This window comes from Lissotriton vulgaris, chromosome 11 (assembly GCF_964263255.1).
Source record: "Lissotriton vulgaris chromosome 11, aLisVul1.2, whole genome shotgun sequence".
Classification (NCBI taxonomy): Eukaryota; Metazoa; Chordata; class Amphibia; order Caudata; family Salamandridae; genus Lissotriton; species Lissotriton vulgaris.
Genome location: NC_141699.1, coordinates 275,236,008 through 275,257,834, shown reverse-complemented (window position 1 = coordinate 275,257,834; position 21,827 = coordinate 275,236,008). Strand labels below are relative to the sequence as shown.

The window sequence follows — 21,827 nt, the reverse complement described above, 5'->3', positions numbered from 1 at the left end:
CAGGTACTAATGCTCTTATTGTCTTTACATAACGACCATTACTTCAAAGATCATGGTGCTAAGGAGCACAACAGCATTTTAATGATGATTATCTGTCAATAAGTCTTAGGGATTGTGTAGTGTAAAACAATCAAGAACTATGAAATCCTGGTGGTTTTACCTCTCAATTATGAAATAGCTGTTTATGATGATTCCTTTTACTATTAATCCAACTACAATTGGTTTAGATTTTAATAGCACTACAACACTTTACTGATGATAATCATGATGGTTTACTATTTCGATTGTAACGTCTAAGAATTCCTGCATACTCAAGTATTACATTTAATGCATTAACTGTCTCACTGTACTTTTGTTATGGTTTTTATTAACCCACACAATAAAGTTTTGAATTGAACTGAATTGCATACTCTATCCTTGTACTCTTTATATCATTTGCCTTGTAAAATGAAGTAGCATACCTGGATATTTAGTGTGACACACAATTCCACACCACACAATTCAACACCACCCAAGATAATTACACTACACATAATACCACTGAACGCAACATGATTTAACTCCACATACTTACACTCTACTCAATACCACATAAATACACCACACATAAATCCACTCTATGTCACATAGCAACAACCCACATAAATGCACTTCACACCATGCCATATAATTTCAATCAGCATAATTCTACTCAACGCCACACAATTCAACTTCATCCATTTGCATTCCACACCACATAATTTGACATCAAACCATATAATTCAACTCAGCAACACAATTACACAACACACCACATACACCCAATCCACACCACAGAATTCCACATCAATGCACAAAAAATTCAACAGGCCATCCCCCCCTAATTACACTCCATGACACACAATCCCACTCCACATAATTCCAGTACACTCAATACCACATAATTTCTATCCAAATAATTCCACTGTACACCATGCCACATAATTCTACTACACAAATCCACTCCACACAATTCCATGCGACGCAATTCCACAACAATTCCAATCCGATCCACAAAATTGCACTCCACACCACATACATACGCTTCACTCCACTCCATAATACATGGGTAAAAGACATTGTTATTTAAAACACCAATTGCTCTAACTCTCGTAAATGCAAGATGAATTGGCATCGCCAATGCTTGTTTCTATTTCTATGGGATCAGAGCAGCTTAAAACGCCGTTGCTCGCCAAGACCCGTATTATTATGCACTGATCAAATTGCTGTTCACTGGGTGTTAGGAGGATTTATTTTTGTCTCTGTGGTAAGTTAGGGCATGATTTAGATTTTGGCGGACGGGTTACTCCGACCGTCACAACGGCACAATATAAATCCCTTTATATCCTATGGGATTTATATTTTGGCGGACGGGATATCCATCACCGTTGTAATGGAGCAACCCGCCGAGATCCAAATCAGGCCATTAGTCTTATTTTAAGACTTGCCCTGGTTTGGCAATAAAAGCACATGACCAGAATGAAGAGCCTTTTATATTTCTTTGTAGAGAGGGTATTCTCGCTCTGACTTTTTCATTGAATTTTATGACATTGTGCAGACTGTTCTGATATTGGCTATTTGGTGAGCCAGTGTTTATGGTTTCTTGCATTTTGCCTTGTAGTTGTAGATTTTGGAACAGACATCATTAAGTTTTTAAATGTTGTTGTTTAGGCGGATAAAAGTTTGGGGCTCTTAATTACAGCATACATTGGAGGACTGTGAGGGGCATACCTTGCTAAAATGAGCAAGAAGCATTGCTCGCTTGGAATCTTACAATTTGCCACAATTAATGTGAGTGGTAATATATATATATTTACATATTTTTTAGGGTGTATTGATACACTGATGTGATTTTTAAAAGTGGTATCCTGATAGAATCACATTTTGGCACAATTAATTTGTCTTTCTGGATTGATGATGGAATCACTGTCTAGCACCCCGCTTATTTTTTACAGGTTTTCACTGGTGACCTGTTTTAGCCAAATAGTATATGGTCGTATATAATGGTTGTCATTATTTATTTGAATTTGTGTAGGTGCTTTTCATCTGTACAGAAGGACATCTTCATGATTTAATCCTTGGTTGCGCTTATTGGCCCAGACGTGAGAAATATGGCCATGGTTGCAGTACGTTATTTTTCCTTTATAAATATTTATTATTTTCATTTAAGGTCCCCCTTAATATTTCTTTTAGATTTCTTAGTCTTTTCTGCTCCAAACTATTCTTGTCCTGATGATGACCCTTTGAATTATTAGGGTCAAAACGCTGTCAATGCCCTATTGGCAAATTGGGATCGGATGGATATCCATAGCTGTTCTCATTGTTGGGGACTATTTAGTTGCATTGTAAACCCATTGCAAATTAGTTTTTATGTCCTTTGTTAACACTAATTAATGCCCAAAATGTATTTGTTTGTGTAATGTGTTGAACACTAATTGGTTATTTGTTGGATTGTTATAGGTCTTTTGTAAAATAAACTCGACTTTCTAATAATAATCATTTTTGGAAACTGTTTGTGGTCACTCTTACCTTTTTTCTTTTTCTTTTTCTTTATGCTTTGCTGCAATTTATGCAAAGAAAACTTTTTGGATTAATTAATTGTCTTTTTAAATGTCAAAAGGTCAATTTCCTGGAATCCCTGTTAGTTATATATATATATTTCATACCAGGGTATGCATTTTGGGGGGCAGATTCAGACCTGCAAACATTTAGTGGTTCCAAGAGATGCAATAATCAAATAGATGTACACTGGTACACCGGAGAGAAAAGATTTGATTTTGAGCTTGGTGCTAATGGAAAAGTCTCCTATTATAGAGAAAATACTGAGGTGGAAATTCCTCTGTTGGATCCTCCACCAGATTTAGAATTTCCTATTGAAAATGAAGATTAATCCATGACCACTCAACTCTAAATTAGTTCATATGGCAGTTCAGGGAATCAACAGTATACAGGTGAAGAGAATCCAAGTCAAAAGCACCTAGAAATGTTCCAAAAGATGCAGGGCAGGGAGCTCATGATTGTTGAGTGGTGTCTAAGTGGTTCATTTAAGATCTGGCCAGGGGACCACCACACCATTGGGACATTCGAGGCATCACTTCTGACACCCTGGCACACTCACCAAATCTATACATTGCTGCTCATGCACTGGGGGATTGTCACTGAAAATGATTCCATCAGTACAGTAGGAGGACTTTTAGCAAAATGGTTCTAATTGATTAGCTCACAATGCGATGGTGGTATGGTTGGCTATTTTTAAAAAAAATTTGGAAGTATACTCTAAACGCTGTAGATTGTTTCTGAATAACAAAAAATCAGTTACCAAAAGCACTTCTTCTCTCCTTGCAAAACAGTAGCAGATGGGCAAAAACAGCACTGGAAGGCCCCCAGATGGGTGGTCTTTTCTTAAATAGTCTTGTGGTGGATGGCCTGCTGCTTAGGCTCATAGGAAACTATGCAGCTTCTTGACCACTAAACAAGTTGGGGAAACCAAAAGGAAGGCAGACAAGACATTTTCAGATTTTGGCCAATTTCCTATTACCACCCTTAATATACTCTTGTCTTAAATCACTGCCAGGGGTGTTAAAGATGTCTTCAGGGAGACGTGATGCTAAGGATGTATATGGTGAGTGGCACCAAGATAAACTCAGAAAGGTAAAAAATGCGTTGACCAAAACCTGTCAGGGTATACCAAAGGAGACGGATTGCGATTAAGGCATGCAGCACAATGAAAATACTTTTTGGGAGTAAGCCAAATGAACACCTTAAAAGTGACAGAGGATGGGAACTAATGTGCGCATAAGACAAAACCAGGATTAGCAGAAGTGCATAGCCAATGTGCCCAAATGAGCAGAATACATGTTAAAAGAGGGGCTGGCCAATAAGTGAAAGGGCAAGATCATTTTATGAAAAGGTGAGCAGGGCTAAAGAATGTTGTGGGCTCGCGTCAAAGGATTTAGTGGGCAAACAGTGTATGAAGAAAGGTGGAATCCATGCTCACAGGGGACTGAACCCATGTAGACAGTGAGGGACACTGGAACACAAGCGATGTAGAGGCAATATATGGAGAGAGGTGGAAGCAAATATTTTGGAGAGGTAGAACCCATGTATGCAGAGAGGTGGGACCAATGTATGGAGAGGGGCAAACCCATCTGATACAGTGGGACACAGCCAATGTGTGTTGAGAGGTATGAAGGAAACAAGTCATCCAGAGAGGCAGAGCTTGGGTATGCAGAGGAACACAGCCCGCCATTTCAGAAATTAACCCCTTTGCAGCGGGGGTAATTCCCCGGCTGTGCTGGGGGGCGGGGGTGCGCGCACAGTGCCCCCGTGCCACACCCGTTTCCGTGGAACGTTCAGCACAGCAGGGGAATTATCCCCGCGTGTGAGCGTTCCACGGCTCATGAGGAGCTCAGCTCGTCATGAGCACACAAGCACCGTGCCTCATGACGAGCTGAGCATAGAAGGTGTTAAGGGCTAAGGTATGCAGAGCATAAGTTTAAAGGTACCGCATATAGAAGGTCAATGTATGCATAGAGGAAATGTAAAGGAATACAGAAGGATACGTTATGTCAAGGGGTGTGGACAAGATATAAACGGGGAAAAATAAGGCATATATGGGGGCAAGGACCAGTCATGCAGAGCTGCAAGTGAAAGGTAAGCATAGGAGCAAGGACAAGTGGGTCAGCACAATGTATTCCTAGGGGCCTGGGAAGAGTAAACAGAGGAACAATGAATGCTGCATGAGAGCTGTGCATGCAGAGTGGCAAGCATTGCCATGCAGAAAAATAAGAGCAAAGTAAGAAGAGTTACAATGTATGTACAGATGCAACAACAAGGTATATACAGGGGCAAGAACAATGTATGAGGGGTCCATAACGAGGTGTGGCGATGAGTGAGAACGAGGTATGCAGTGGAGCATACTGATGTAACAAACTGAGACATAACGCATTGCAGCATTTAGGTGGGTAGAGGACAAAGACAAACTATGCAGAACTGTAAGAACAAAGCATTTAGAGAAGCATGGACAGGGCACACAGAGTAACAGGACAAAGACATGCACACGTCAAGGCATGCAGACAAGCATGGTAAGGATGTGCCTGAGGAGGAAGGAAGCACCTACAGCGTAAAGAAACCACAGCATGTAGAGAGGAGGGGAATGGGTATGCAAAAAGGAAAACACATTATATGGAGAGCGACAAGGGCAAGGAGTGCAGGGCTGTAAGGATATGCTATGCACAGAAGGAATGGAAAAGGTATGTACAGTGCAACTACAAGCAACGTAGAGTGACTGTGGCAAGGTATACAGAGGGTTCAGGACTTTGTAGGTAAAGAAGTAAGGGCAAATACTGCAGAATAAGGACACTGTGTGCTGATTAGTAGGGAAAGGTATGCAGGAGCAGCAAGGAAAGGTAATGCAAAGGTAAGGACAAGGTAGACAGAGGTGCAATCGCCCAGACAGGGGGGGCAAGTACAGGGTTTGCAGGACGATAAGGGTGAGGAATGCAATGGAGCAACAACAGGGTACAGAGGAGGAAAAAAAGAGTGTATGAAGATGACCACTAGCATGGCATACAGATGGGCAAGGAAAGTGGAGCAACAAAAGGGTAGCTAGAGAGGTAAAAAGAGTGACAATACACAGAGGGTCAAGAAGGTATGTAAAGGACCATGTACACAGTATGAAGGGGCAAAGGGGCAAGACTTGTAGATGAGAGAATCTAGCCACACAGTATGCCAAGTTCTAGCTAGGCAGAGGGGCTGAGTGAATATCTGGAGTTGAGGAAACAGCAGCGGACACACGAGGGCAACTGGCCAATGGTATTCAAAGAAGGACCAAGGAATGAAAAATTAGGTGGCCTGGTATGTAGTGCAGCATGGCCTAGCTTTGCAGAGTGGCAGCGTAACTGTATGCACAGGAGCAATAGTTAGGTGTGTACAGGGACAGTGTCAAAGAATGCAGATCGCAACCAGAGGGCTCTGGAAAAATTTACATAGCATTCCATTTTGCAGGTGGCTAGGGGCAGGGTGTGCCGGGGTACAGGGCACAGGTATGCAGAGTGACAGGGCATGGTCACACAAAGGGAAAAGGTTTTTGGTATTCAGAAGGGTTTAAGACACAGATGGGGTAATGGTTGAAAATAATTATTTACCATTTTTTTCAATTTCTTCTCCAGGTCTTCCGAGCGCCGATAACGTTTTAATTCTTCAGACATCTGCACATTCTCCCTTGCAACGTTTCTGATCTAAATAGTAACAACATACATAAATACATTATAAAATTCATTTTTCATTTTAGTCGCATTCACACCTTACACGGTCTTCATATATTTTGTCAAGGAAGACAACATCAACCTAAACGTCTTTTGCCCATGATGTATTTTTCTCCACTTATGTAGGTATAACTCTTTTTTTCATTTTAGGGTGATACACACTCAATCTTCCAGAGGAGTATGTAAGATGCTGCATATGCCTTATTGTTAACTAATTGCAGGAGATTGGCTTCTACCAAACTTGTCACTTGCTCACTACCGTTCGGGGACAGGTGTTTATTTCCCACCACTTTTCACATCAACCAGCTGCCACTGCCAGACCCTCTATTTTTACTATAGATTTTTGACTCTGGATGCATGGGGGGCATCATTTGGACCTGTTAACAGGAATGAAGACCAAGTCACCTATTTGCTCTGCCTTTGCGCCCTGGACACACCAAAGTGCACCTTGTGAAGATAAAGAATATCTGCACCTTTCGCTGCAACTCGTGACCTTCAACAGCGTCGTCCATATCTGTACCTTGGCAGCCAGGTATTATTACCATGAAGTCCTGCTGCTTCATTGGATGTAGCAACAGGCTGATCTTGCAGCAGCAATCATTAAAGCTGGAGAAAGGACTGGTCAATTTGCAGACACCAGGATCAAGCCGAGAACAATTTCTCGAAGAATTCTACATAAGGCTTTATTTAAAGCATGAAGAAAAAATGTGTGCTGGCAGCAAATACGCCTGCTCCTTTGGATGCACATATGTTACTGACTATGTTTGCAAAGCTCACTAGAACACACCAGGAGCCAATGGCTAGCTGTCCTGAAAGGAGACCAGAGTCCTCAGTACCTGTCACCAGATTCCTCTCTGCTACAGTGTGTAAAGAAGGGCCACATTTACAGCTCACAGACTCACATGACAAGTTCATAACTAAATCTGTATATCCCAACACTTTTGGGACACCCCCAATTCTATCTCACCTGAAATAGGGCTTGGAGAGGCTAGTGCTCACTATGGCTAGGAGTCTGTTTTTGAACCGTATTCCTTGCTGTGTAAGGGCGGCTTCTTAAAGTTCTGATACTTGTGTGACTTTATAAGCAGAGGAGCAGACTAATATTAGATCTTCTTTATAGAGGTATTACCAGATGTTGAAGCTTTAGAATACCCCGCATTTGAGCTTGTCTGTGTCCTTCTATAGATGACAGCACTGCAACTGCAATACCACATTTGCTGAACTTCAGTTTGTACTTTCAGTGCCATATAACTTTTTAGCATATGGCAATACACATGCCACTGAATGCTCTTTTTCCCATTCCTTGCTACTGCTGCCATTGTATGTGTGGCTCTTATGGTGGTACTATAGGAAAGACACAGTTTAATATTTGACCATTGTGTACCATGGCCATCAGGAGAAAGATCAGCCAATTGCAGTTCCAAGGACTACACTGGGCAAGGCACATTTGTATGGAACCCTGAGAAAAAGAGCCCATTGTCTTGCAAGACACATATGTATGTGAAGGTATTTGTATAAAGCCAACCAAGCTGGGATGCAATGGCGAATCATGTGAAGCTGCACAGACGTCGTGGACAGAGGTAACTGGGTACAAATTCAGTTTCTAGACATACAGTACTGCTTGGGGACACTTTAGTGGTTATCTCATTGGCTTTGAAAGGACTCTCAAGGCCAAAGGTTTGTCTGGGCTGAGAAGATCACAACGGGACTGTGAAAAGTGTGGTTTACTTACTGATTTCCCGCAATGAAACTCCTGAACTAAAACGGCATGCGCCACCCAAGGTTTTGGCCAACAAAAATGACTTGTGATGATAACAATAATAACATTGTTATAGTGTGTTTGATTTAGTAGTTTTGGCATTTCTTACCACTGTTAACTACTGATGCTACTATTATCTAATTTCATGGTACACAATGTATCAACCTCAGAAAGATGTATGCTGAACCGACCTTGCCTGAATTCAAACCCATTACCTGCAGGTTTCTCCCTGCAACGAGGACTGATAGCTGTTAAATGGAAGCTGGTGCAAGAAGGACAGAACATGAACAAATATTTATTATAGAATGACATTCCTTGGACATTTCCCATCAGATAGCCTGTATCTATTATGCCCTTCCATAGCTCTAGATGGGGAAGGTTGCTGTTGCAAACACACAAAGGCCCTCTACATAACTGATCTCTTAAGTTGCTCATATAAATTGAGCATCTGAGCAGGAGCTAATGATGAATTTTAGAACTGCAGAACAGAACACAGAGGGTTCAAGGAGTAGAAATAGAGAGTACGAAATTTAAGATCCAAACACAAAGGTATCTCTGAAAGGGGGAAACAAGTGGAGTTGATGATTACATTGACCCTTGACAAGAACTTTCTGGAGGGAAAAAACATCTCCCTGGTGTCATTTAGACATTTAGAACAGTTGTTTAAGATCTGCGTCACTCTGCCCAGATGCCTTCAACTGACCTGAATCTAGGGTAGACTGACAACCAAAAGAAGCCCTGACAAAAAGGTTTAAATTAGCTCTAAGCCTCTCTATGCCTCTGTTCCCTCCCTCTCTATCTTTCTTTCCTTCTTTATTTCTTCCTCTCCCCACACATCACCACTGTGCCTTCTGAAACAAACCCTGAGGAGCTGGAGAGTCTTTCTGAAGGTCCACTGGCAGCCCTCTGCTCCTCAAATAACAGCTTTCAATGGCTTAAGACCCCACTGGAAATGACAGATAAGTTACACGGCCAGTACGGCCCTGCATAGTGCTATACAAAGCACAACACAAGGAGTCACTGCATTTCAACTGGCACCAGGTGCACAGTTCTCTGTCAACTTGGGGAACTTCCAAATATCCATATGGTAATCTAGGTGAGAATATGTTAATGGTTCGGGAAAGAGGTGGAGAAATATTCCTCTTCAACAATCCTAGACCCTATAGGAGTGAAAAATGGAGTGGGGCATTTTTGAGCTCTGAGATTAAAACCAGACTTGATTGGGCACAAATGCATCTGCCATGGTAGTGCAGCACTGCAGGATCCTCCTAGAATTGTGGGGTTAGGAGTGCAACATTATGATGAAAATTCACAAAGGAATAAATCACATCAACGGAATCTGGACATATATTCCAGGAAGAGTGAGTTTCTGCTCATCAATGAATGGAAGCAGTCCCAGATCAGAAAGAGCGTGAAGAGCGCATTGAGCTGAAACTCTTAACGTGTGTGGGTTAGATGTGCCTGTCCACTTTGAGTCGTAAACCATGCATTATTGATGCCTGATGTACTTGTGTTCTTAACCAAGATACGCATCCATTTTTTGTCAATGATAGATGGCAAATTGTGGTGAGCGGGTGCTTGCTAATGTAAAACACTGCACAGGTACTAGTGCAGACAAGAACTAAGATCAAAAGAGGGAATGAACCACTACTGTCTCTTATGCCAGAGTCTCTGAAAAATGTTTTTGAGACCCTCAACCATGCTGTCATTGCCCACGGTGTATGTTTTTTTCTGCTGGCGTGATCAAGTGGATAGCGTGATCATCAGGTCTTCACCACTTGAATATCCCGTTCTCCAAGTGGTACTGCATCCTCCACCAGGACGGAGACTGTCTGGGTAACGACAGTGGCAAGTGCTTAAAATCATCTATTGTCCAATGAAAACGATTTACAAAATTAAACAATGATAAGGTTAAAAACTGGGTGGTGTTGATGTGGGCAGCCTATTAGACCACAACACCTGGTAATCAGGTCAACATGTATCTGCCAATATAAGCCCTAATGGGTCTCGTGGCTTTCATCAGGACCATATTAGTTGAAGACCTACATTTTAGGGTGCTTCATTGACATACAAAAAATTGTGGATGAGTTAGGTCACTCACCTATTTTCTTCTGTAAGCACACTTAGCTCAGATTATGAAACAGCTGTTGGTTCTAACTTGGACCTAGAACTGAAAAAGGCATAACAGAAAGAAGACGGATATGCAATACAATATTTGTGGCTTCTGAAGTTTACTTGTGATCCATTTAGCACCCGGTGTGACTATTAGATATATAACATTGTGAGACTCTGGAGTGTTCTCAAGCTCCCTTTTAAAGTTATGAACAAGAAATGTTTCCTTGTGTATTTATGTTATATAATAATGAAAATTAAAAACAATAGAAGGATTACCAAATGGTAGAGTGTACCTGTTAGGGTAATATTGTAGCTTCCTGTGCATGGGGAACACCTAGTATACTGTTTAGCTGGATCTGAAAAACTTGCCCCAATAAGTGGTCAGTCAGCTGAAGCTGTCAATATATATTACAGAGTCAGAAGTTTTCAACTTCATTCTGAAAAGGGGGAGAGCCTCTGGGAAGTGTGAGGCTAGAAATTGTGTTCACTGGGCTGGATTTAACCCGTTCTGTGTACGTTTTGCGTCTGATTTGAAATCAGCCTGAATTTATAAGATGAAATGGGGCATTTAAAACACCGGGTAGACATCATAGTGTATTATGAGTGGAGTTGGGTGGTCATGACGCCTTGGATACATACTTAGTATTGGCGACGATCTTTAAACGATATTTTACACAGTGTAAATGAAATTCAATAAAATATTGCATGTGTTACGTTTAACTAAAGTCAGGACATGGACTGGTAGACATAAAAGGAAGACTACAGCGATTTTGATTAATCTCATGAAAGGTTTTCTGGAGCGCGAGTGATTAATGTTAATTTGCTTTAATCAAACAATGCACATTGCTCAATTTCGTGAGACTGGAGATGGTTGCTTGTTGGTGGTGGTAACTTGCAGTGATTCATTATGACTTTCTTTTCAAGATGTGGGTATGGAGCATACTGCATTTGCTTGCTCTCATGTACATTAGTTTTAAATGAAAATCAGAAAAATATGTTAAATATGATATGTGTTGTGATTTAGAAAAGACTGGCCATGGAACGATAGACATAAAAAGAAGACTGCCTTATGTTATGTTGGAACAGTGATTTCGATTAATCACATGGAAGATTTCCTGGAATTCGAGTTATTAGTTATGTTATGTTATGTTATGTTATAGGGTCTTATATAACGCACAGCTGCCCCAGCAAAGGGGCGTCCCCGCGCTTGCAGCTAAGAGGTATAACACACACAACAATCTAAAACTATGGCAGCCACCCTAGAACCGGAGACTACACTGAAGGAAAGAGAAAAGTTTTAATACCTTTCCTAAAAGCAAGCAGACAGTCTATGCACCAAATCAGTTCAGGCAAGGAGTTTCACAGCCTGGCTGCAAGGCAGCGGAAAGACCGCCCACCTGCACGGCTGCGCTTGACCCATGAGATGACACCCAGATGTTGTCCAGCCGAACGCAGCCGGCGGGAGGGAACATAAGGGGTGAGCAAGTTACTCAACAGGTTAGGCCTAGCAAATTTCACTATCTTAAAAGATAGACATAATGTCTTGAATTGAATACGCTTCTCCATAGGAAGCCAATGCAACCTTCGGATAGTCATATAGAAAACAGAGCTCCTTCTCCTGAATTTTATAGGATAGTGCCAGCAGCGGAACCAAATCGCGGAAGACCCACCAAGATTCTGGCTGCAGCATTTTGAACATTTTGCATCCGAAGTATTTCAGCTTTATTAGAATGGTCGCCTGTACAATCAGCTGACGTATAGACGGGTAAAAAAACTTCAGAAGGGGCTTAAGACCCTGCAGAAGGCCAAAGCACGTGCCAGCTACTTTCCTAGTATGAGTCTGAAAACTGAGAGATGAATCCATCCATACCCCAAGATTTTTAACCACTGCCTTTGGCGTAGGAATATCACCCAGTGCAGTTGGCCACCAATGCTCGCTCCACAGGCTTGCGTTCTTCCCGACAAACAAAACCTCAGTTTTGTTGGCATTTTGTTGCAAGCAGTTGGTAGCCATCCATTCGGCTACAGCCGTCATCCCATCTCTGAATCTAGAGACATTCGGAGAAGACCCTTCAGCCAAGGTAACAACAAGCTGTGTGTCGTCCTCATATGAGACCATAGTAAGGTCCCACTGCCGGGGGAGAGCAGCCAGAGGCTGAACATAAAGATTGAACAATGAAGGTCTCAACGCCGAGCCCTGGGGTACCCCCTAGTCGATGGAATGGTCCTGAGAGAGAAACGGGGGAGCGGACACTCTGAAAGATCTTTCGGTCAAAAAAGATCTGAACCATTCCAGAGCCAACCCAATCACCCCAGCGTCCTCTAGCCGCTGAAGTAGGATGCCATGCGATACTGTGTCAAAGGCGGCACTGAGATCTAACAAAATCATGGCCGCACTTTGACCAGCGATTCAGAAAAGGGGGTGGTGATGAACAGAGTGTCTGAATTAAGCAGACCACTCTTACCCAGTCCAAAGATCAGGGCTTGATCCATCACCGTTTTTTAGCTCACTGCACCATCCCAGCTCAGAACCTGGCTACATGCAAATTAGTCTGTCCCTGGCCCAGTGCATCATGGGAACAGGGCAGACCAGACTACCAAGCCAATTCTTCACTGGAAAGGAGACAAGCTTCCGGGGACCGGTTTCTGGCATTTCAGCCGTCGTCGGCCCGGCTTGCTTGAATCCTGATGGTGCAGTGAGCAAGGGACTCATGTCTGAGTATACCCTGCCACACCTATAGTGGCCAAACACGATTCAGAAAAGGGGGTGGTGATGAACAGAGTGTCTGAATTAAGCAGACCACTCTTACCCAGTCCAAAAATCAGGGCTTGATCCATCACCGTTTTTTAGCTCACTGCACCATCCCAGCTCAGAACCTGGCTACATGCAAATTAGTCTGTCCCTGGCCCAGTGCATCATGGGAACAGGGAAGACCAGACTACCAAGCCAATTCTTCACTGGAAAGGAGACAAGCTTCCGGGGACCGGTTTCTGGCATTCCAGCCGTCATCGCCCGGCTTGCTTGAATCCTGATGGTGCAGTGAGCAAGGGACTCATGTCTGAGTATACCCTGCCACACCTATAGTGGCCAAAAACGATTCAGAAAAGGGGGTGGTGATGAACAGAGTGTCTGAATTAAGCAGACCACTCTTACCCAGTCCAAAGATCAGGGCTTGATCCATCATCGTTTTTTAGCTCACTGCACCATCCCAGCTCAGAACCTGGCTACATGCAAATTAGTCTGTCCCTGGCCCAGTGCATCATGGGAACAGGGCAGAACAGACTACCAAGCCAATTCTTCACTGGAAAGGAGACAAGCCTCCGGGGACCGGTGTCTGGCATTTCAGCTGTCGTCGGCCCGGCTTGCTTGAATCCTGATGGTGCAGTGAGCAAGGGACTCATGTCTGAGTATACCCTGCCACACCTATAGTGGCCAAAAACGATTCAGAAAAGGGGGTGGTGATGAACAGAGTGTCTGAATTAAGCAGACCACTCTTACCCAGTCCAAAGATCAGGGCTTGATCCATCACCGTTTTTTAGCTCACTGCACCATCCCAGCTCAGAACCTGGCTACATGCAAATTAGTCTGTCCCTGGCCCAGTGCATCATGGGAACAGGGCAGACCAGACTACCAAGCCAATTCTTCACTGGAAAGGAGACAAGCTTCCGGGGACCGGTTTCTGGCATTTCAGCCGTCGTCGGCCCGGCTTGCTTGAATCCTGATGGTGCAGTGAGCAAGGGACTCATGTCTGAGTATACCCTGCCACACCTATAGTGGCCAAAAACGATTCAGAAAAGGGGGTGGTGATGAACAGAGTGTCTGAATTAAGCAGACCACTCTTACCCAGTCCAAAAATCAGGGCTTGATCCATCACCGTTTTTTAGCTCACTGCACCATCCCAGCTCAGAACCTGGCTACATGCAAATTAGTCTGTCCCTGGCCCAGTGCATCATGGGAACAGGGAAGACCAGACTACCAAGCCAATTCTTCACTGGAAAGGAGACAAGCTTCCGGGGACCGGTTTCTGGCATTTCAGCCGTCATCGCCCGGCTTGCTTGAATCCTGATGGTGCAGTGAGCAAGGGACTCATGTCTGAGTATACCCTGCCACACCTATAGTGGCCAAAAACGATTCAGAAAAGGGGGTGTGATGAACAGAGTGTCTGAATTAAGCAGACCACTCTTACCCAGTCCAAAGATCAGGGCTTGATCCATCACCGTTTTTTAGCTCACTGCACCATACCAGCTCAGAACCTGGCTACATGCAAATTAGTCTGTCCCTGGCCCAGTGCATCATGGGAACAGGGCAGAACAGGCTACCAAGCCAATTCTTCACTGGAAAGGAGACAAGCTTCCGGGGACCGGTGTCTGGCATTTCAGCTGTCGTCGGCCCGGCTTGCTTGAATCCTGATGGTGCCGTGAGCAAGGGACTCATGTCTGAGTATACCCTGCCACACCTATAGTGGCCAAAAACGATTCAGAAAAGGGGGTGGTGATGAACAGAGTGTCTGAATTAAGCAGACCACTCTTACCCAGTCCAAAGATCAGGGCTTGATCCATCACCGTTTTTTAGCTCACTGCACCATCCCAGCTCAGAACCTGGCTACATGCAAATTAGTCTGTCCCTGGCCCAGTGCATCATGGGAACAGGGCAGACCAGACTACCAAGCCAATTCTTCACTGGAAAGGAGACAAGCTTCCGGGGACCGGTTTCTGGCATTTCAGCCGTCGTCGGCCCGGCTTGCTTGAATCCTGATGGTGCAGTGAGCAAGGGACTCATGTCTGAGTATACCCTGCCACACCTATAGTGGCCAAAAACGATTCAGAAAAGGGGGTGGTGATGAACAGAGTGTCTAAATTAAGCAGACCACTCTTACCCAGTCTAAAGATCAGGGCTTGATCCATCACCGTTTTTTAGCTCACTGCACCATCCCAGTTCAGAACCTGGCTACATGCAAATTAGTCTGTCCCTGGCCCAGTGCATCATGGGAACAGAGCAGACCATACTACCAAGCCAATTCTTCACTGGAAAGGAGACAAGCTTCTGGGGGCCGGTTTCTGGCATTTCAGCCGTCGTCGGCCCGGCTTGCTTGAATCCTGATGGTGCAGTGAGCAAGGGACTCATGTCTGAGTATACCCTGCCACACCTATAGTGGCCAAAAACGATTCAGAAAAGGGGGTGGTGATGAACAGAGTGTCTGAATTAAGCAGACCACTCTTACCCAGTCCAAAGATCAGGGCTTGATCCATCACCGTTTTTTAGCTCACTGCACCATCCCAGCTCAGAACCTGGCTACATGCAAATTAGTCTGTCCCTGGTCCAGTGCATCATGGGAACAGGGCAGACCAGACTACCAAGCCAATTCTTCACTGGAAAGGAGACAAGCTTCTGGGGACCGGTTTCTGGCATTTCAGCCGTCGTCGGCCCGGCTTGCTTGAATCCTGATGGTGCAGTGAGCAAGGGACTCATGTCTGAGTATACCCTGCCACACTTATAGTGGCCAAAAACGATTCAGAAAAGGGGGTGGTGATGAACAGAGTGTCTGAATTAAGCAGACCACTCTTACCCAGTCCAAAGATCAGGGCTTGATCCATCACCGTTTTTTAGCTCACTGCACCATCCCAGCTCAGAACCTGGCTACATGCAAATTAGTCTGTCCCTGGCCCAGTGCATCATGGGAACAGGGCAGACCAGACTACCAAGCCAATTCTTCACTGGAAAGGAGACAAGCTTCCGGGGACCGGTTTCTGGCATTTCAGCCGTCATCGGCCCGGCTTGCTTGAATCCTGATGGTGCAGTGAGCAAGGGACTCATGTCTGAGTATACCCTGCCACACCTATAGTGGCCAAAAACGATTCAGAAAAGGGGGTGGTGATGAACAGAGTGTCTGAATTAAGCAGACCACTCTTACCCAGTCCAAAGATCAGGGCTTGATCCATCACCGTTTTTTAGCTCACTGCAACATCCCAGCTCAGAACCTGGCTACATGCAAATGAGTCTGTCCCTGGCCCAGTGCATCATGGGAACAGGGCAGACCAGACTACCAAGCCAATTCTTCACTGGAAAGGAGACAAGCTTCCGGGGACTGGTTTCTGGCATTTCAGCCGTCGTCGGCCCGGCTTGCTTGAATCCTGATGGTGCAGTGAGCAAGGGACTCATGTCTGAGTATACCCTGCCACACCTATAGTGGCCAAAAACGATTCAGAAAAGGGGGTGGTGATGAACAGAGTGTCTGAATTAAGCAGACCACTCTTACCCAGTCCAAAGATCAGGGCTTGATCCATCACCGTTTTTTAGCTCACTGCACCATCCCAGCTCAGAACCTGGCTACATGCAAATTAGTCTGTCCCTGGCCCAGTGCATCATGGGAACAGGGCAGAACAGACTACCAAGCCAATTCTTCACTGGAAAGGAGAGAAGCTTCCGGGAACCGGTTTCTGGCATTTCAGCCGTCGTCGGCCCGGCTTGCTTGAATCCTGATGGTGCAGTGAGCAAGGGACTCATGTCTGAGTATACCCTGCCACACCTATAGTGGCCAAAAACGATTCAGAAAAGGGGGTGGTGATGAACAGAGTGTCTGAATTAAGCAGACCTCTCTTGACCAGCATCAAGAATGGACCGCAGATGCTCAGTAGTGGCCAGGAGAGCCGTCTCCGTACTGTGACCCGGTCGAAACCCATTCTGAGATGGGTCCATTCTAAGATGCAGTGTCAATTTGTTTTAATTAAGAGAGGCACTTTGCTTAACTTTGTGAGACTTGAGATGGTTGCTTATTAATGGTAGTAACTTGCACCGATTCATTATGACATTCTTATATACATTTTCTTGCTGTCATGTATATTAGTTGCATATGTGAGTTAGGTGCTAACCAGGGAATGGTGTCATTAAGTTGTTTATCAAAGGTTATTCCTTTGAAAAGAGGATCCATTCTGCATTACTGGTTATGTTGTCCAAGGTTTCTAGGATCACCCGATCCAAATCATTATTGTGTGTTGCATGGTTAAGAAGTGGTTGCTCATGTGCTGTTTTTTTTTTTTTACACCTGATATTGCTCCGGTGCTATCCAATCTGGATTTTCATCTTTCCGCAGGTGATGCCAATGTATTTTAATTGGCACGGACAAGTGATCATGTAGATTGCATGCGTAGTATTGCAATTGGGGGTACGTCTCAGGGTCCACTTCAGTTATTCTGGGAGTTGTAGAGTTTTTGTAGCTTTTATTAACCACATGACTGCTAAGGCAATTCCCCCTCTGTGCTGGAGAAGCTTGAAATACATTATTTCATGACGAGCTCAGCTCGTCATAAGCACATGACCAGTGTACTGCATGACGAGCTGAGCTCGTCATGAGCAGCGAAGGGGTTAAGTGGCACACAGCACAAGTTCCACATGGAAAGTGTTCTACCACTGGTTGTAGACCCCATGTGGTAAGGACAGTATTTTCTTTCATTCGTGTAGGCGGTCATGTGTGGACCAATTTGTCACAAATGGTTCTCTTGGGCAAACCCTTGTTTAGGCCACTGTAGTTTGCCTGATGTAATTATGCTCCAGTGTTTGTTGATAGATTATTTTATCATATAGAAAGCCGTGTTGTATGTTGTCACACACGTAAGGATATCTTTCTCATTTCTTTTTCTCTGTTGTTTCTAAAAGGCTTTCTCCTTGTTGACTCTATGCACTTTTTTGGCATTTGGTGATGATCCGGAGAGTATACTCTATGTCACGGGTACTCATAGTACGGCCCGCGGGCCGCTGGCGGCCCGGCAAGCCTTCCCTGGCGGCCCGCGGACCTTTCAGTACCCGTGTTTTAAAGAAACATTTCTAAAAAGTATTTTCAACCGGAGCGCGATTCCGAGAGACTGCTGCTCTGTGGGGGCCGGGTGATTCATTTCCATAGTCAGAGTGGAGCTGCAGGGGCCTACGAAGAGGTGAAATACTACAAAGCCCCATTAACATGCAAATGTTCTTTTAAAGACCCGTGAAGTTGACGGGTGCGGCTGTGTGTGTGCCCTGAAGCTGTCTCAGCCAGGGCACACACAGCCGCACCCGTCAACTTCACAGGCAGGGTGAGATGACAGGGCAGATTGCTCTAAATTAAATACAGAGAAACAGAAAGGCAATAATTTGAATGTTGACGCACATGGCCAATAGAAATACTTATTGACATCTCTACTACTAGATTTCCGATATTGATTCAGCCAATCAAAGCTTTGAAATCTTCTATTAACTATTTTGGCATATTTTTCATGTGTAGTGTGAAGGTGAGGTATGATGCACAAAATAGGGTCAGTGGACAAGATTGTTCTCTGATGAGGGTGAGGTCAAAATAACAGGTGCGAATAGCTTAACTGAGCACAGCTTGGCTGGTGCTACGTGGCGCGAATTGCCCTTCCCCTCGTTAGGGGCCTTCAGTTCAGGGTAACTTCAGGCAGGCAATTAACAGTAGAACATGCCCTCACCAGAATGCAACGACGATGGGTAAAATATTTAATTGTCGGTGCCAGGGTGAGCAGACTTGATATAACCTCATCCAAGGAGGGTGGGAGACAGAGGAAGAGGGAGGGAAAGGGAAGGGAGGGAGAGTGTGACCAAGAAATGGAGACCAAGAAAGGGAGACAGACAGAAGGAGGGAGACAGACAGAGGGAGGGAGGGCGACAGAGGGAGGGAGGGCGACAGAGGGAGGGAGGGCCACAGAGGGAGGAGGGCGACAGAGGGACGGAGACAGAGGGACGGAGACAGAGGGACAGAGACAAAGGGAGGGTGATGGAGTGAGGGAGGTGGAGTGAGGGAGGGAAGGTAGTGAGGGAGGCAGAGGGAGGGAGGCAGAAGTGAGGGACTGAGGGAAGGGGAGTGAGGGAAGCGGAAGTGAGGGAGTGAGGGAAGGGGAGTGAGGGAAGGGAGTGAGGGAGGCAGAGGGAGGGAGGAAAAAGTGAGGAAGTGAGGGAAGGGGAGTGAGTGAGGGAAGGGAGTGAGGGAGGCAGAGGGAGGGAGGCAGAAGTGAGGGAAGGGGAGTGAGGGAAGGGGAGTGAGGGAGTGAGGGAAGTGGAAGTGAGGGAGTAAGGGAAGGGGAGTGAGGGAGTAAGGGAAGGGGAGTGAGGGAGTGAGGGAAGGGGAGTGAGGGAGTGAGGGAAGGGGAGTGAGGGAGTGAGGGAAGGGGAGTAGGGGAATGAGGGAAGGGGAGTAGGGGAGTGAGGGAGGGAGGGAGGGAGTAAGGGAGAAAGGGAGGGAGGGAGGCGGGGAGGGAAGCGGCAGTGAGGGAGTGAGGGAAGGGGAGTGAGGGAGGCAGAGGGAGGGAGGCAGAAGTGAGGGAGTGAGGGAAGGGGAGTGAGGGGAGTGAGGGAGTGAGAGAAGCGGAAGTGAGGGAGTAAGGGAAGGGGAGTGAGGGAGTGAGGGAGGCAGAGGGAGTGAGGGAGGCGGGAAGGGAAGCGGCAGTGAGGGAGTGAGGGAAGGGGAGTGAGGGAGTGAGGGAAGGGGAGTGAGGGAAGCGGAAGTGAGGGGGGGGTTTGGAGTGAGTGAGGCAGAGGAAGGGAGGGAGTGAGGGAGGCAGAAAGGGAAGCGGCAGTGAAGGAGTGAGGGAAGGGGAGTGAGGGAAGGGGCGTGAGGGAAGCGGAAGTGAGGAAGTGAGGGAGTAAGGGAAGGGGAGTGAGGGTGAGGGAAGGGGAATGATGGAAGGTGAGTGAGGGAGGGAGTGAGGGAAGGGGAGGGAGGGAGAGAGGGAAGGGAAGTGAGGGAAGGGGAGTGAAGGAAGGAAGGGGATAGGGGAGGGAGAAAGGGAAGAGGGTGAGGGACAGATAGGGAGAAGGGGAGTAAGGGTGAGGGAAGGGGAGTGAGGGTGAGGGAAGGGGAGTGAGGGAGAAGGAAGGGGAGTGAGGGAGAGGGGAGGAGAGAGGGAACGGAGAGGGAGTGTGAGGGAAGGAGAGGGAGGGTGAGGGAAGGAGAGGGAGGGAGTGAGACAGTCAGAGAGAGGGTGAGTGAGGCAGAGGGAGAGGGATGGAGGGAGAGAGACAGAGAGAGATAGAGGGGGGAGACAGAGAGAGGGAGGGAGACGGAGAGAGAGAGAGGGAGGGAGAAAGAGATAGATAGATAGATAGATAGATAGATAGATAGATAGATAGATAGATAGATAGATAGATAGATAGATAGATAGATAGATAGATAGATGGAGGGAGACAGAGAGAGAGAGAAAGAGAGACAGAGATGTGTCTATGCGGGTCTTGTGGCTCAGTGGACGAAGACGTCCGCTGCAGGGACCTGTGTTCAACCTCATAGTCACAGTTTTTTTTGTTACTCTAGGCCCGCCCACACCCCCGCTGACCCCGCCCCCACCGGTGCGGCCCTCGGACACAAACCACACTGTAAATTTGGCCCCCAAGAGAAAGTTTGTGAGTACCCATGCTCTATGTTGTAGTTCTTTTGTTAAATCTGCTGCCTGTTTGTATTCTTGTGTTTCGCTGCGATTTCGGCAAATTCTTAAGAATTGACTATAAGATAAATTCTCTCCAAGTGGTCTTGGATGGAAGCTTTTATGTGAGAGAAAACTATTCTTTATTTTAGGTTTGTGAAAGGTTCTTGTTTTCAAACTTGTTTCTTTAGCATAGATAGTAACATCTAGAAAATCAAGAGTGGTGGGGTGCGCCGTGTGAGAATTTAAGGTATTCACCGCAAGTATTTAGCCAAATGAGAAAATCCCGAATGGAATCTTTAGAGCCCTTCCAAATCAGGAGGATGTAATCTATGAATCTTTTCTAGAATAGTATCTGGGTCTTGAAATGGTTGGTATTGTGTAGGATGTGTTTTTCTTCACAGGCACTTAAGTAGAGTCCAGCTATGCTTAGAGCAAATGTGCTTCCCATGGATGTTCCGCGAGTTTGAAGATAAAGTGAATCTTCACCTTTGAAGAAGTTCTCTCTTAGTGCTATTCAACAACATTCCAAAATGAAGTGTCTGGGAGTATTCAAGGACCAATTTTCTTTTATGAGAGTCTCTTCTATAATTTGTAATGTTGCCTCTTGTGGTAGGCTTGTATAGAGGCTCTTGATTTGCAACTCCACTAGTATACTCGTGTTTTGATCAAATATCAGCCCTGTTACGTGGTTTAAGTGGTCGTGTGTGTCCTCAAATATGTTGGAGTTTTTTGGACCAGTGGTTTCAGGAACTAGTCGACAAATTCAATTCAAGTACCCCAATTTGTGGTTAGACGAGGATATAAGCTCCACTTCTGGAACACGGGAGGGTGTCCTAACTGAGTTGTTTTCTGAGTGTCACCAGTCCAGATATTTTTCCATTTCAGGGAAATAAGTAGCCACAAAGATTGGGTATGCAAAATGACGTTGTGTACCATCTATTCTGAGCTAGTATTGAAGGACTAAATGCACACTTGAAGCCAAGAATCCCAAAGTTCCCAGATAGTGCCTATCTGTGGTTCAGCAAAGGAGAGGGAATTGTTGGGATGTTTCTGGAAGGACCAAAATTCCATCTTGTAGAGGCCATGCTGCTTCATGAGATGTATCCAACATTGCTCGGATGAAGAGAAGGTGCTGGTATAGATTCAAAGGTGACTTGGCTTCATTCACAAAAAGGCACACAATGATCAATACATAGCTCATTGTCTAGAGTTTGGTCTCTGCATACTGGAGTAAAGAACATGTCATTCAGGTACAGGTGGGT

General features: G+C 45.3%; 1 protein-coding gene across 1 annotated transcript in view; it reads right to left on the bottom strand.

Moving 5' to 3' along the window:
• LOC147679655 (uncharacterized) overlaps positions 1 to 21,827 on the bottom strand; it is a 215,292-nt gene that overhangs the window by 70,332 nt on the left and 123,133 nt on the right. The window contains exon 7 of the mRNA XM_086943234.1: positions 6,165 to 6,257. Within this exon, the coding sequence (XP_086799360.1) occupies positions 6,165 to 6,257 (93 nt within the window). The remainder of the gene's footprint in view (positions 1 to 6,164; positions 6,258 to 21,827) is intronic.